Below are 17082 nucleotides of genomic sequence, written 5' to 3' on the forward strand. Positions count from 1 at the left end.
TTTGGAGAAGGATGTACTTCTCACCATCTCCTTTTTCATCTATTATTTATGCATACTGCCTGTACTCCCTGGCAGCCTTCTGATAGGCTTCTGATAATCGTCTGTGAGCTAGGAAGCCAGGGAGGGGTCCTATTGATGGGATACATAAGTAAAGAAGCGCTAGGGCCTGAGAACACCCAGGGACCTCCCTTGTAAGCAAAGTGCACTGCAGAGAGGGGCGAGTTCAGTGTAACACACATGTATAGACCGCTCGCTTGCTTTTAAGCTCCCAAAGCAAATGTTCTACGTGTGGAGAGCATAAAAGGAAGGTTTGGGTGAAGATGTACACAGTTACTTCCTCAGCAAAGGTTTGTCGCCCGGGGAAGCACCTTAATTCTGAAATAGAATAGTCTGCTTCGCTTTCCCAGATACCTCTGTCCTGTAATCTGTATTTGGGATGAATATTTTATTTGGTGCTAAGTGCTCAAAGTGGTTAATCTGTAAGGATATGCCTGGAGGTTTGTTCCATCCCAGTACTTGCCTCCCAGGCTGCTGGACCTGCTCGTGGATTGGATTTTCCCCTTTCATTCACAGTATTCCTCCAGAACTTTCTTAGAATTTCTCTTACAGCCAACGCACAGCTTATAGGTGTTTTATCCTCGTATCTTCTTCATTCACGTTAGGCTCCTTTGAATGAATTTTACGAGTGAGTCTGGTGAGAAGAAGTCTGTGTTAACTTCGCCTTCACGCAGGAGCCTCTTTTGATGCACCTAATAAATTGGTGTCAGATACTATAATTGACATGTAGACTCCGATACGTTTTATGTCCTTAAAACTAAAAAATTACAGATACAGCCCATTGGTGCCAGCCAGCAGCAGGTGTGTATTAAGGTGATGTCCTGAGTCATGTTGGGCAGGTGCTTAGAGGGGAGAGTGGTTTGCTGGTCCAGTAGGTATTGTTGATTTCAGGCCGAGGAAGTACATTTCCTGTCTGTGTTCCCAGGTGTGTGAAGGGACCCTAGTCTGGATTATCTCCCAGGATGTTAGTGGACCACCTGCATCCAAAAACCACCTGGAGCCTTCTTAAGAATTTCAGACCTGCTAAACCATCACCTCTGGGAGTGGGTCTTTGAAGTCTTCATTTTTATTAGCTTCTCCAATGAGTCTTACCCAGACTTAAGAGTTCCCTTATGGTTCTTATAAAGGGGGGGGAAAAAAATGACATGGTGTCACCACATACCATCATTTTTATTTGCTTCAGTCTTCATTTTAAATTATTTTCCTTAGCTTATTAACAGTCCTCTTTCATATACTCATAACATTTTTTCAGTTCTCAGTACACTTCGCTTGTATATGACCATGCTGTGACAGATGAGCCAGGGTCGCTCAAGAGTTAGGGTCACTTCTGAGTGTCAGAGCCAAGGTGGACTTGAGGGTTCCCTGCCTTCCATTGTTGCTCTTTGTGTATCTTTCTGAGGGGAATATATGACCTTAGGTCATTCACTAGGACAAGCCTGGTTATCGCCACAGTGCCCTGTTGGTATGTGTGTTCACTCTACCCCAGCACCTAGCACACAGTAGGTACTTCGTATCTGTGGAATAAAAAGAAAGGAAGAAACCTCTGGAATAATGGAGCCAAAGCCACCACTCCACTTCAGTGACCTCTCATCTGATCCCACCTTATGACTTTAGGGCTTAAATGTGTATTTGGGGAGCAATTAACTGTTAGCAGCTGAATAGAGAGCATCACTTGGATAAGGAAATGATCAATTAGGATCAGGTTGAAAGGAAAGACTGGGTTATTTGGTGGATAGTTAATTACAATTGGTCTTAAAGGGTTGCTGCCTGGGGGCATGGTCCTCAAGGTTAAGAATGTGTAGTGAAAGCCCGTCAAAGGGAATTGTGCGCTACAGCTCGTTAACCAAAGGTATTGGTGAAATTATATCCCGCACCTCCCGCCCCCTGCCCCGGTCTACACCGGTGCACACACAGCCTGTCTGCGATTATAACCGGGCATCCTGAACTTCATGAGGTAGGACAATCCAGATACTCCTTCACATTTTTAAATCCTTTCCCCCAGTTTTCGGCTCTGAAAATAGGGGTCATCCTCCCTCTGTCTCCAGCTTTACTTCCTGACATCTACTAAGGAGTCCTCTCTCGTAGAGCCTCTCAAATACATGGCCGTGGAATGGCTTCCCTTCCGTGTTTTTTTAATTTTTGCTCAAAATGAGGAACGCCTCCCTCTTAGAGCCTAAACGCTGATTGATTTCACGATGCCACACGCACTTGACTGGGCTGTGCTGAACAAGGCTGTTGCCCAAACTGGACTCATGGCGCATCTCACTCACCTGGGCGGTTCTCCATCGCGCCCATGAGTCAGAGCTGCTGCATGATGGGATCCAGCCGAGCTGCTGCATGATGGGATCCAGCCGATGGAGTCAAAGGGCCGCATGCAAGCATTTGATGAAGGAAACACAGAGGTCTCCCATTTACACATTCACCCAACCATCAAGTCCGCGTGTTCACCATGGCCTAAGGAATAATTGGCGTGAGAGCATTTTGCAGAGGACAGGGCCTGGGAGGGTGGTGTGGTACCAGAAGTCTTTCTGAACTGTTGTTAGAATACCAACTGTGGATAAATGAAATACAGTCGAGGCTCAGCTGATTTTCGTTTAACCAACCTGCCATGTTCATGGATGCCCCTTACTCCCCCAGTGACACAGGGAATACCCGTGCCCCTTCGGTGGCCCTGTAGTAAAGTTAAATGCAGCCAAAAGTCAGTTGTATTTGTTCCCAAACCTGTTTATGACACTGTTTTAATAACGTTGAATAATAATGTTAAACGTAACCATGTTTATATAAACATAATAACAAATATGCCAGTATTTATTATTGTACGTGTATGTATTCATTAAATATCCAAACTGATGAAATGTGAACAGAGTTGTTTACGAAAAACAAGTTGAATACGTAGAAAGGCTCATAGTAATTTGCTTAAAACTGCTGTCCAGTAGGTGGGGGGTGAGAAACAATGAAAAATTCACATAAAGACATAGAAGCATTTTGCATTTACATCGCTCTTAAAAATTTCTTAAGTTCTTGCCCCACTTGAAACAGTAAGTGGAAAACAATAACTAGATGATGCATTCTGGTGTGATTTAGTCAAGAAAGACTGTAGACGACCCTTCCTTCTTTCATTTATTCCTCCGTACACTCAACGTGGACCAGCGCCTGCCGTCACGTGCCAGGCACTGTTCCGGGAGGATGTAGCAAGTGAGCAAAACCGACACGATTCCCCACCCTCATGGAACTCACATCCTGGTGGGGGGAGACTGACAATGAACAAGCAAGTAACTATATAGAATGTCAGATGGTGAATGCTGTGGAGAGAAGTAAAACAGGGAAGGGGGAAGTAGAGACTACGAACGTGAAAATGGGGGCGACCATGTAAATGTAGCCTGACTGTAAAGGGACTATATATATATATAGAGAGAGAGAAATGGGGGGTGGTGGGGGAGGGAGAGGGGAAGCAACCCTGTGGACACAGGGGATGAAAACACTTAGAGGGAATGGCAAGTGTAAGGTCCTGAGGTCGACACATCCGTGGTGTGCTCAGGGAGCCAGGCCGGGGAGAGAAGTAGGAGATGAGGTCAGGGAGGTAACGAGGGCCAATTTATATTGGCACTTGCAGCCCTTGGGAAGACTTGGCTTTTATCCTGAGTGAGTGCGATTCATTGCAGGGTTTTGAGGGACGGAGTAATATGGTATGACTTGCCTTTTAAAAGAATCACTCTGGCTCATGTGTTAAGAATAGGCTGAACGGGCCCAAGAATAGAAATACAGACTAGGAGGTGAACACAGTAAACCAGGTGAGAAATGATGGTAGTTGGACTGGAGTGTAGCAGTGGGGCTGGTGAGTAGCAGTGGAATTCTGGATGTGTTTTGAGGGTAGAGCCACAAGATTTGCTGAGGATTGGATGAAAGAGAGAAATCAAGGATGATGACGTGTTTCTGCCTCCTCACCCAGATGGATGGGGTTGCCATTCAGTGATGAGGTGATGGAACCAGTTCGTGGGGTACGTGTGTGCTGGAAATTCAGTTTGGGGGCGTGTTAAGCTTGAGCTGCCATTAGACATTCACGGGGAGGGTAGTTGAATACGCAGGTTTGAGTTTCAGAGGAAGGGACCCAGGGGGAAGTGTAAATTTGGGAGTCCTCATGGTACTGAAAACCATGAGGTTGGCCTCCCCAAGGGAGTGAGTACAGCTAAAGAGAAGCAGCCCAAGAATTGAGGCTGGGGGAGCTCTAGTGGGAGAGGCTGGAGAGATTTGGAAGAGCCTTGGCAGTGTCCTGGGCTGAGGTGTGAATGGCACAGCTGTGACATCGGATGGAGGAGAGCTTCGTGGGCTGAAGGCTCCCCCCCTGGACTTGAGTAGGCACTCTGTGCTTTGCGGTTCTAAGTAGCTTTTCCTCTTCACCATTTTGGGGTCTGCAGCGCTGCTGGAAATGGCCCCCTTGACTTATCCAGGTAGACACACCACAATCATCCCCGACTTTGCTTCCACTCCTCCAGGTGGTGGGCTGTTTCCCCCTGAAAAACCATCTGCAGCAAGCCAAGGAGACCCCATGAAAACGCAAGGCTGGTCCTCAGCTGTTCACAAACTCTCAGACCAGCTTCCTGTGACAAGTAAGAGACCCCGCGTGACCAGATCTGTTGTTCACAGTTCAGATAAAGGCCTGAGGCAGAGACTCGATGAACTCTTACCCCAGTCCTGTTCCCATTTGCAAACTCCCCAAATCCCCTTGTGTATAACTTGCCTTGAGACTCAGGCACAGCAAAGAGGGCGGGAGAGATTTGGGGGTGAGGGTAGGTGGTAACAATGCCTTCTCCATCCCCGAGGAGTGGCCTTCAGAGACAGAAATGACCCCTTCTAGAAATCCTGTCTCTTTTCTTTCTGGGGTAAAGTAAGTTACACGTTCTGTGCTTGCTTTTCCTTCCCGTCCCTCCCACCCCCAAATAAGTAAAGCAAAGGACAACATGGTAAAGTGAAGCCAATCCCAAAATGTGTTCCATATGTTCCACAGAACACGAACACACACACACACACGCACACACACACTGTTTACACGGTGTTTCTGCGGTCAAGTCCCTTGTTCTGAGCTCTGGTAGCCTGTTTTTCTTCCTTCCTGCTAATCACACTTTGTAATTTTGTATTTATTTATGTATTATGCAGGTAACTACCTTCCCCTTCTAGAACACACGCCCCAGTGTTCTAGAGACCAGATCTGTTTGCTTTACTGCTATATCCCCAGTGCCTAGCACGGGGTCAGGTATATAACAGGTGCTTGATGGATCAGTACTGATAATCACGGGAATGCCCGGTCTTGTTTAGCATGTGGACAGGAAGGCTGACTCACCTTAATAGGCCGGAGGACACCTCTCCCTGTCGGCACATGACACCACGTGTATGTGTGCAGAGTTGGAAATCTGGCTCCCAATCTGATTAGCATTCTCGCTAAATCAGATTCAGGACACGTTGCTTCACATGGCTGATCTTAGAACTTTTCTGTCCAAAAAGACTAAATTAAAAAAACAAAAACTTCTGGGTGCTTAAAGGGCACCCCCTGAGGCTCAGCGTAGCCCATGCCATCCCCTTGCAGAATTGTCATCGTGCCTTCAGAGATCACGTCTGCTCGGCTCGCCGCTGTGCCCCACGGTACCCGGCACAGAGCAGTCGGTCAGTACACAGTTATCAGATAAATGGGGTAAATGACAGCCTGTGTCGTCCTCTTGGGAATTTACACTGCCTGTGGGCACATGAAACTCTCAGAAATCCTGCAGAGACATGTCTCACTGCATGAGCCCGTGCTCGAGTAAATAAATGGCTCTGGCTTCCATCCTCCCTCTGCTGCTTGCCAGCTGTGTGTTGTTGCGCAAGCTGCCGAACCTCTCTGTGCCTTTGTTCCTCATGTGTCAACTTCAGCAGTACCCATCTCATAGAGGTCTTGTGGAGACTCCATTTGTTATTCCACGTCAGGCAGTGGGCACCGTGCTCCACATGTAGTCAGCACGGAAACGTTAGCTGCTGTGATGCGCGTGGTAATGAGGACGACCTGTGCAACATCTGGGCAAACCTTCCACCAAACCTGGCTTGGGAAACGCTGGTAACAAGGAAGGAGAATTAGGAGGGGTTTCATTCCACGTCTGCCACCGCCTGGCTGTGAGTCGGTGGGTTTCCCAGGAGTGTCTGGCTGGGCGGTGTCTGTCCCCTGCAGGGAGGGAGCCTGTTTGAGAGGCCTCTGCAACTGGGCGGTTTCCAAACCGAAAGGACTGCGAGATCCTGGCGAGGCCCGAGCAGCCCAGGGTGCAATCAGGCCACCCGGGTCCAAGTCATTTAGCATCCACAGGCCGCCTCTGTCTCCTGCTCTGTAAAAAATAAAAGGGTGAACTGTCCCAGCCATGACCACCCGACAACCTGTTTGAGGTCAGCTGGGATTCGGGGTGAGGGCTTTGGGGTTCTCGGGGCAGGGATGGGGAGAAGGTGCAGGGGCAGCCTCTGTATCCAACCCCCTGCACCCTCGAGGAAGAGGCCTCCAGGCCCACAGCGCACGGCGCCCCTGCCCTTTGGTCAGCCTTGTCACCCGCTGACTCACGTCTGGTTCAGGCGCGTAGCAAGTGTGTCTTTCGTGTAGCTGTGCCAGACCTGCGTCTGGGATGCCCTGCCAGCCAGGCATGCCCAGGCCTCCCAGGACAGACTGGTCTAGACGCCTGGGCTAACAAAGAGCCCCCTGAGCTCCCACAAGGCTTTCCATCAAGGCAGCCACCTCTTCTCGCTGGCATCCTTGGAGGGGCACCAGACATCAAGTTTTAGAAATCCTGCGATCAGGGCAGATGCCTCATAGGGCTTCTGAGACTCTCAGTCCCAGCAACTCCAAACCGTGCAAGGGTTTGTCCCTGGAGCTTAACTTCTTTGGCCTAAGACAACTTTAAAAGATGAAGTGTTCGTAATAATTAAATCCTAGTGTCCTTATAGAATTTTGTTATTTAAAAGAGCTTACCCATCTGGACTTCGTGGGAGACCCATCAGTCCCTTTCTGTCCCAAGTTGGAATCTGTTTGCTATGCATCCATCGGTCTTGTCACGCTTGTATTTGTTTCTGTTTTCTTTTTGGCTTCCCCCCCGTTCTTAGAAGTTTCCTTTTGAAGAAAGCAGACCGTTTCGGCTCAGTTGGAGGGAAAGAGAAGGGCCAGCATCTGGGCTAGAACCAAGTGGTTCCCAGGGAGAAGGGCAGTGAGGGGCAGAGACACAGCCAGGGGCAGAGCTGGGTCTGCCCGAGGGGCTCGCTCCTCCCTCCAGTCAGGACTCGCTCCTCCCTCCAGTCAGGACTCCTCACCCCCAGTTTGTACCTCACAGGCTGTGTGACTTCTCCTGCAGGTGTGACGTCCTCCAGACGTGACCCACTGCACCAGGTGGAGCGGGGAGGGTCTGCTGGGGACCCCGGTTTGAGTGGGGCCTTGGTGGTGAGAGTAACCTTCCGGGAAGCTGCTGCCTTGGGTGATTTGGGCTTGGAGAGACACAGCCGGGCACAGTTGGGCTTGGACTGCATTGGGAGCCCGGCTCGTGGTTTGCCACTTATTGTTCAGGGAACCTTCTCTGAGCACCTCCTGGTGCCAGGCCTGGTGGCAGGTGGGCAGGTGGGTGAGAAGTGAATAGAGTCACCCTGTGCTCTCCAGGGTCGAGTCCCCAGTGAGAGGCAGGCAGGTGGAGGCAGGGACAGAGCTGGAAGTGCCCTCGCCTGGGCCATGCTGAGAAGGGCACCTGCCTCTCAGACTTGGGACTTCGCCCAAGTCCACAGGGGCCCCTCACTGCCCTTCCTCTCCATCATCAGTGTCCCCCAAAAAGCAGTGCGACCAGGCATGTCCCCCCCCGCCCCACTCCTTCTCAAGAACAACTTGCTGTGTGACCTTGAGCAGGTGACCACCTCGCTCTGGTTCGTTGGCCTCGTCTGAGAGCGAAGGGCTGCTTGCTTGGCCTCTGGGGTCCCCTGCCCCTCGCTTGTCCTGCCCCTGGCAGGGCTGGAAGCAGCCCCGGCTGGGATCTCCCTGCTGGGAAACTTCCTTTGGCCAAGGTCATCGCGGGCCAGGCCAGCCTTCCTGTTGACCGGCTTGTGTCACGAGCTGTCACATACTTGGTGTTTGGAGTTCAAGCCAAACAGGTTTGGGGGACTCATGAAGACCTAGGAACCTGGCGTAAAAGCCCCAGGAGGAAGGTATGTGATTGGTTTTTTGGATGCACAGAGGCCAACCAGCAGCCTCCCTCAGGGCTGATGAGAGGAGCGGACTATCTGCGGAGCCGACTTCAGCTCTGGGGTCAGATTCCTGTGAATCCTGCCTTCCTTTCTTCCTCTCTCTCTTTCCTTTCTATTTACGCCTCTCTGTGACCTAAAAGGAGTTACTTCACCTCCCTGTGCAACTGTCCCCTCGGCCATAAGAGGGCACGATAATCCGTCTCACGTGGTTAAGGGAACATTAAATGGAAAAACCACCTAAGCTACGAGGGCCCGCGATGCCGACCCTTCATGCGTTAGCTGAGGGACCACGGCGACTGCCCAGGCCAGTGGTTTCGAACCTCTGCCCCATCCCTCAAGGACCACTTCCATTTCCCTCCCCTCAGCCCGCACACTGCCAAGGCTTTCCCTATAAAACTTCACTAGGCACGGACGGGGTCCTGCCCCAGACTTCAGAACCAGGCCACCACCTAGCACGCTGCCTGCTCCTGACTCTGCTGGAGGTTTCTCCCAGCCCCGCGCTCCCCCGGTTTCAGTGCACAGGTGCCTCTCCAGGGATCTTGTTAAAATGCAGATCCTGACTCGGGAGGTCAGGTGGGGGCTGAGTAGCTGTATTGCTAACAAGCCCCCAGGGACTGCCAATGCTGGTCCGTGGACCACACTTTGAGTAGATGGATCCAGACCAGTGGCTGCTCTCAAAGTTGGCTTTTAAAATTCCCAGTGCCTGGTCTCCAAACCAGCTAAATCAGAACCAGCAGGTCTGAGGAGTGGAGCGGGCACAGGTATTGTTTTCACGTCTTGAGGTGATGCCAGTGAGACCCCCTGCCAGGGCTCCTCTGAGCTGATGTGGTTCCACCCAGAACTGCTTCCTGGCTTCGTGGGTGGCTTGTGTGACTGTTCTGTGGGCAGACGGCCACCCCATCAGGCTTTTTGGAATATTGAAAAGAGCTTTTTGATCCCCATCACTACAGGGACTGTGTCTGGGAGGGGGCCCAGGCTTTGGTGTCAGACGGTCTTGGATTCAGGTCTTGGCCGCACCCTGTTGGCTGACAAGAGTGTGGCCATGGGCCTCCTCACCTCTCTGGGCCTCCGTCTCCTCCTCTGTGAGATGCAGGTCATCACTGTCCTGCTTCCGGGAGTGAAGCACCTGCAGTAACTCCCGGTGTATAGTCGGCACCTGTGTAAATGATGTTATTACCTTTTTTTCCTTGTTTGACATCCTCCTTTTGCAAGCAAGACTACCCTGGCTCAGAGAGGTGGTGGCATTTTCCAGAGGCCACACAGCACGTTATCGGTGGTTCAAGGGCTGAAGTTGGGGCTTCTGCATCCCAGGGCTGTGGCCCTACTCCCACCCCCGACTCCCAGCCTGGGAGTCCCACTTGAGTGCAAGGGGCCTTCCTGGAGCAGAGGGTGGCGCCTGCTTGGATGCCGACCGTTCCTGGCAGTGGCAGGTGCCAGGAAGCAGGAGGTGGCTCCCGCGAGCTCCCACCTGGGGCTTCACCCACCTCCAGGGAGCGTCAGTATCATCTCAGCTTGTCTCGCCTTGATGTCGGCTCCCATGCCCTTTGCCTCTCCCTTGCCTCCTGCAAAAGTGCTGAATGTCAGACACCAACTTCAAATGATTTGCTGTCTCAGAATTTGTGGAGAGTTATGTAAGACGCCGCGGTGGCCGTGTGGCCTAACCAGCTCTGGGGGTTGCATCCCACGAGGCCCCTCCTGACTCATGCAGGGGAAGAGGTGGAAGGCGGGGACGCAGGCAGGGTCTCCGCTCAGAGCACCCAGGCAGCCTGGCAGGGAGCATGGTGGGGAGGCACCCCGGAGCCCCGGAGCGCGCGCCCTGGAGAGTGTATCCCGGAGCTGGCAGCCCCTCCCCTTGACCTAAAAACTCCTCGGTGGGGTTCTCTGAGCCCCTGCTGCAGTTCCTCTCCTCCCCATCTCTCTTGAACTCACTTCTCTCAGGCATTTGTCTCCACCATATCCTGGAAGCTGCTGTTACTAAGGTTACTAGCAGCCTCTAGGCAGCTAAATACCGTGGTTGGTTCTCTCTGTCTTCCTGAACGTGTCGGCAGCGTCGGACACTGTTAATTCTCCCTATTCCTTGAAATGTGTGTCACCGTGGACACCGCTCTCACATCACCCCCTGCCCCTCTGCATCCCATCCTCAGTCCCTGGACCCGCCCCCGTCTCCCCTCCCCTGGGTGAGCCTGTCCAGACCCCTAAATGCTGATCCCTCCCAAATTCATCAGTTTCATTTAACCCACCCTCTTGACTTCTCCCTTGGGTGTGTAATGAACGTTTCAAATGTAATCTTTTCAAAACGGTTCTCCGCACAAAGTCTTCTCCTGCCATCGTCCCCTTTTCGGTCAAACAAACTATCCCACCCTGGACTCCATCTAGACTGCCTCAGTCCTGCCCCAACCCTGACACCCAGTTCCAAAATGTGTCCTGATTCCACTTCTCACTCCTCTGCATCCTCCGCCTCCATCATCTCTTGCTTGACGAACTGGTCTCCCCATTTCCATTCTTTGCTATCCTGCAATCCGTGCCCAACACAGCGGCCGCATCGGGTCATGTCACCTTGCTGTCCAGAAGGATGAGACCCTCCCCTCTGCCCACTCTTACGTCCCTGACATGCCAGGCAAGTGAGAAGATGCTCTCAGAAGGTGGGGGCAGGTGGGCATGGCCTGCCCAAGTGTCAGGGAACCGGGGATGTCCTCATCCCGCTCACGTTCCCTCACCTGCGGGTAACACCCATACGGCACCTGTCCCCCGTCTGCCCTGTGAAAGTGGCCTCTTGTGTTAACTGCTCTTCTTGGACAGTCGTAGGGCGGCCAGGCATCTCTGCATATTCCTCAGCTTTGGATTTCTCTGTGAATTGCCTTTTCGTGTCATTAAATGATCTATTCAGTGATCGGCAGCCTTTGCTCATTTTTATTAGGCACTCCTTAGTTTGTGTTGTCACTACTTCATCTCCCTGGCCCCAGCATCCCCTGCCCCCGGGACAACCCCGAGATGAGAGGCCAGGTGTGGGCCCTGATCCGTGACGTCACCTTGTCCCCAGCTCCCCAGAGCCCAGTGAGGGCGAGCTCCAGTTGAGGTGCTGACCTCCTTCCCCTGTGACTCATTAGCTTGTGCAGACACCCCTCGCAGACAAACCAACCCTGTTAGATCCTCGCCAGGTCCTTGCATCCCTCTCTCTGCTCGGGCCCCACGCTGGGACCTCCCCCACATCCCCTTTTTCCCCATCTTCTCCCTGACCCTGGCCTTCCCTCCTGCTGTTCAGTTTTGTTTGTTGTGTGTAGTCCAGTGTATCGGATGCCTCCCTTACCAGAAACCACTGGGGGCTGAGCGAGAACTGGAGGCCCAGAGGCCCCAGTCTCAGCCTCGCACCGGCATCTGAAAATGAGAGTTTTTCCCTCTAGGCATCAATGAGTCACACGCAGACTGTGAACGGTAACGACCTCTGTGAGTGTCATTCACCAAAGCTTCCTTGGCAAAGTACCTGGCAGGTAGTGGACACGCCAACCGTCCAGCAAATAATGAAAGGCTCCCTACTGTGTGCCAACCACGGGTCTAGGTGCGGGGGATGTCAGGGACAAAACACCTCCAGTGGAGCCAGAAAACGAACAGCCGGGTAGACACACAGTGTGTTGGTGCAGTAAATACAAGAAAGAGAGAGAAATGGACTCGAGGCTGGAGTTGCAGGGCAGGGTGTTTGCAATTTCAAATAGGGCAGCTGGGAGGGAGGCTTGCTGAGGAGGAGGCCTTTGAGCAAGGACTTGGGGGCGGGGCGTGACTATGGTGGGGAGCCTTCAGGGCAGGGTCCGCAGGAATGGACCGGAGGAAGCATAAATGACACCCTCGAGGGTCAGGAATGGAACAGCCCTGCCTTTCCGTGCCTTCAGACTCTGGAGGGTTTCTGACAGTGAAGAAGTGACTGTCCCGCCCTTTCTCGATGCCTTGGATTCAGGATCATGAGTGTTATCCATTTTACCGGGCTGTGAGGAAGGATGCTCAAGGGGCCCCACTCAGCCCATGTTCTGGCCCCCGCACTGAACGGGCGCAGATTTCCGTGACTGAGAAGCCTGTGCAGCGGGGATGTCTGGAATCTAGGATCATCACCTCTTCATTCATTACATTTTGGGGGTTTGCTGTCCACGCCTTCAAAATGAGGTGTTAAGGCCGCTGTGACAAGCAGACCCAGCTGGGTTCCTTGGCCTCACATGCACCGTGCAATCACGTAGATGACGTGGAACGGCCCGTGTAGGGGGCGGGGGTGTGTGCTGAGAGGTCAGTGGGGCGGGGCCCGGGAGCATCTGCAGGGCACTGGTTCCCAGCCCTGGTCCCACACTGGAACCGCTGCGGAGCTTAAAGGTGCTGATGCCCGACGCCACCCCAGAGGTTCTGATGTCACAGGTCCGGCAGCAGCCCAGGCCTCCCCAGCGGACTCTAGTGAGTAGCCGGGGCCTCTAGTGAGGCCACGGGGAGGAGGGCTCCACGTGCATGTGCCGAAGGAAGCCCTGCGGAGCCGGGGGGACAGGAGCTGAAGGAGGACATGGCTGGGAGGTCGGCGGGGCCGGGCTGCGTGTGGAAGAGCTCGGTCCCCACCAGGAGCCTGGGGTTGAGTTTCGGCAGGGACATGTCACACCCCGCTGTACCTTAGGGAGGGGGAACAGGTGGGAGGGGAGCCACCGGGGGGGTGGGGAGGGGGCCTTGCAGGAGACCAGACCGGGCGGCAGAAGAGAGGGAGGAAGGCGGACGGAGCCGGCAGGGCCCTGGTGGGTCCCCTGCGCTGGTGACCCCTGCCCTCACACCTCCAGAAATATCCCCCTTGTGCCGAATTCTTCTCAGAAGGCAAAGGGCCCCCGTATCTTGGTCCCCCGGGGCTCTTGCTAGCCCCGCTCTGCATCAGCAGGCTGCAGGGATTGTCTCCATTTTACAGATGAGGAAGCTGAGGTTGGGAGGCCGGGAGGCAGGGAGGCCCTTCCCGGGGTCACACAGCCAGTGAGTATGAGGATGGGAGCTTGCACTCAGGTCTCCGACGGCTGTGCTGCCTCCTCGGGGCTTATGACTGCTGCCCAGCCCCACAGCAGCCACAGTCAAAACCCCATGCGAGTTGATGTTGGACTTGATTGTCATAATAACCCTATGAAATGAAATTGCTCTTCCCGTTTTGTGGATGGTGAAACTGTAGCTCAGAGAGGGTCCATGGCTTGCCAAGGTCACACAGCCAGTGAGTGGGAACCACGAACCACAAGGTGCTCGTGGGTTAAGCGTAACTGTGCTGAGTGTCGGAAAATAACTGGTTTCTTAGCACCTCACCTCTCAGCCTCAGACAGCTGCTGGGCTCTCAAAGTCCTCCGACCAGAGAAAGGGTTTCACAGTCAGGAAGGAGACTGTCCTGCTGGGCATCACCACCCCAGTCCCTAAAGGAAACACCCAGGTGGTGACTTGGGGTCTCCTCCAAAATTGTGGCCCATAGAGCTGAAAGACCTGGGCTCTGCTCCCCCAGGAAGGTCTCCATCTGTCTGAGCCCCCGTTTCCTCATCCGTGAAATGGGTATAAAATCACGTGTTCCTCCTACCTCCTGGACTGCAGTTAGACTCCGGAGATAACAGCAGACACAGCGCTTGGGAATCACAGCGGCTGTTGTGTTGTCCTCCATGGGGCCAGGCAGTGTGTGAGGGGTGGCGAGAGGCACCTGCCTTCGGGGGCCTTGCCCCTGACCATTAGCGCTCTACCCAGGTGGACGACTAAGACTGGGGAGAAAGCCTGCTCCCGAGTAGAGATGGCTGTGCGGCCACAGGAGCTGGAGGGTGGAACGGAGCAGAGGGAAGCAGAGATGCCCGGCAGCTGGAGAGGGCTGGGAGGTCCACGGTGTTGTCTTTGTTTGACTGATTAGGTTTCTGAATGTTTCATAGATGTGTGATGATGGTGAGACGAATGAAATGGAAATTGAGGGTGCCAGCCCGTTCGTCCCCAACGCTGCTACATCCTGCTGGAGACGTTGCCCCAGAGAGGGGACAGTGTGGGGGGACCTGCCACATGCCAGGACTGTCCCTTATTCCTCAGCCGGACAAGGTGTGCAGGTCGTCCGTGTTTCCGGGCAGCCTGGAAGCTAGCTGACTGTCCCCTCCCAGCGTTGGGTGGGCCGGCCGAGGGGTCGTCGTCGTGCTCACCCTGAGGTGCCCCCTGCAGGCCACCTCATGGGTCTTCTGGTCCATCCGGGGCACAAGCTTGCCGCCGAGCCTTGGGTCTCAGTTTTCCGCCTTGAATCTCGCTCGGGACTGATCGCACAGTGTCGGGGAGGAATTCAAGCGGGGGCAGTCCTGAGCCATGACTGAGAGCCAGGACCTCAGAGGGGATCTCATCTGTGGAGAGAACAGAAATCTTCCCTCTGGCACCTTCTTTGTTGTTCTGTTTATACATTCGTCTATTCTTGTAGGTATGTGTGAGCGCTACCTTGTCAGCTGTGGCACCGTTAACATCTGGGCGGATCAGTCATCATGGGGGTGTCCTGTGTGCATTTAAAGATGTTTAGTAGCATCCCTGGCCCTGTCCACCAGATGCCGGGTAGCAGCATCCCTCCCCTCAGATGCGACAACCCCAAATGTCTCCACATATTGCCAAATCCATGCCCTGGTTGAGAACCACTAATTGAAACCCTGATGTTTCAGCTTTGAGACGGACCCCATTCCCAGCTCTTTCTCCCTCCCTGGAGCAGGCGAGGTTCCCAGAAGGGGTCGCCCTTCCTGCTTTCCCGCCCACTCACTTCCATTCTTCTACCTAGAGAGGCAGACTTGGGACCCGGGACAAGTTACTTGACCACTCTGTGCCTCTGTTTCCCCGTCTGTAAATTCGGGCTAACAGAGAACCCATCTCGTAGGAAGAGTAAGATAGTTGATACACATAAACTATTTAGCACAGTGCTGGGCACCACACGTGTTGTTCTTATTCAACAAATATTTATTTTTGTGATGCTAAGCCGGGGATGCAGCAGCGAACAAGACAAGGGCCCTGACCTTGAGATCTCACAGCTCCTGAGGGAGGCAGATGCATGATTCTGTGATTGTGATTCAATATAACAAGGGCTGTGGTGGGCAAGCATGGGGGGCCGTGGGAGCCCACAGGAGGGACACCTCATCCAGGAGTTAGAGAAGGAAGTCTTCCTGGAGGAGGTGATATTCCAACTAGGATCTGGAAAGTGAGTACGACTTAGCTGGATGCAGGAAGGGGAGGAATAATGGTCTGGATTGTCTATCTTTAAAAAGAAATTAATGCTTTCCTGAAAAAGAAATCCAGTTTAATGGGCTGTAGTAGCAAATAGGACCAAACCAGGTCAAGGGATCCAGGTTTATACCCCCTCTGAGATCCCTGCCACAAAAGTTCTCCGCACAGTGGGGCCGGAACAGGTGCCAGGTGCAGAGTTCCAGCCTGGAGGGGACCCGGACCTACTTCCTCTTCCTTCTGTAGGCGATGATGGTAACTTGGTACCAGAACCCCCCCCCCCCACCACCCAGATGCTTTTGCGGGGAGCATAGTGCCCGGGGAGGCAGGCGGGGAAACGGTGAAGCTGCCCTCTGCACAGCAGTGTCCATTCCTGGCTCGCCTGCCCATCCAGTGGGGGTCCTGAGGGTGGGCCTGCCCGGTGCAGTGTCTCAGAACCCCGCTTGTGGAGGATTCTGCCGGCCCATCGCCTCTGAGTGGAGGGAAGGGGGTGGGTGGAGCATGGTGGCGCTCACTCCGGTTGTTAAAGCTCGAGTCCTGTTGTCTTCAAGGTGCCTGGAGAGGCGGTGCCAGCACGAGGCCTCCCAGGTGCTGTCTGGGTACCCACCGGGCTGGGCTCCTGGTGATGCTGTGTGTTATTCCTCTCCCCACACAGCTACAGTCTCCGCCTGGCATCTCGATGTCCTCCGCCAGCTGCCCCGTACATCACCAGGCAGTGTAGGAATGTCAAGGCCACAGCTGCAGCCCAGTTCCAGGGATCCCTCTTCAAAGAGTAGATGCTTCGCCTGCTCCTTGACAGGTACGCGGAGGGTGGAGCAGCCTCCGGTGGCTCTGGGGGCCGAGGGGCAGGGCTTGGATTTGGGGGTGGGCTGGGCAGGAGAGAAGGGGGTGTGCTAGGTGGGGCAGGGGGCCTTCCTGCAGGGAGGGTATATAGTGGCTGAGAGTGTAGACCCTGGACCATCTGGTTCAAATCCTACCTCTGCCTCTTACGGGCTGGGGGACCTCAGCAAGTTACTCTGTCTCTCTGAGTCTCAGTTTTCCCATCTATAAAATGGGGATGACAGTAGTATCTACTTCATAGGACTGTGAGAATTACAAGTGTCAGATGTATGAAAGCACTTAGAACAGTGCTTGGCACGGATGAGCACCAGGTAAGCCTAAGTATTAGCGATCGTTATTGTAATAATAATGATGATAATAATACTCAGCACTTAATTGAGACCTTCAGCGGCTTTAAGACCAGAAAAGTTATGGAGTCCCTATTCCCACAGTGTATTTGAAAGTGGAAGTAATACTAATTCATAAAGTATAAAAACTTAGATTTATGTTGAACTAGAAGTCTCCTTCCAGATTTTCTGATGGTGAAACCTGAATTCATTCATGGATGCTGGACTTTTCCTCTTGGTGGGGCCGGGCTTTGCCAGTGACCTTGAGCAGGCTTGGGTTTCCCTGCTGGTGACGTGGCATGTCTTTTTTCGTTGTGCCCCCGAGACCAGCATCTCAAGCATGACTGGGGCACCGGTTAAAAATACAGACCCCAGGATCCCACTCCAATTCACTAAACGAGCATGCTGGTGAGCAGGGCCTGAG

At 53.4% G+C, this 17082-nt stretch overlaps 1 protein-coding gene across 1 annotated transcript in view; it reads left to right on the forward strand.

Annotated features, from left to right (window-relative positions):
* PRDM2 (PR/SET domain 2) overlaps positions 1-16268 on the forward strand; it is a 37299-nt gene extending 21031 nt beyond the window's left edge. Inside the window, 1 exon segment of the mRNA XM_032641944.1 lies at positions 16148-16268. Within this exon segment, the coding sequence (XP_032497835.1) occupies positions 16148-16268 (121 nt within the window).
* The last annotated feature ends 814 nt before the right edge of the window (positions 16269-17082 follow it).

Source organism: Phocoena sinus, chromosome 1 (genome assembly GCF_008692025.1).
Source record: "Phocoena sinus isolate mPhoSin1 chromosome 1, mPhoSin1.pri, whole genome shotgun sequence".
NCBI classification, from domain to species: Eukaryota; Metazoa; Chordata; class Mammalia; order Artiodactyla; family Phocoenidae; genus Phocoena; species Phocoena sinus.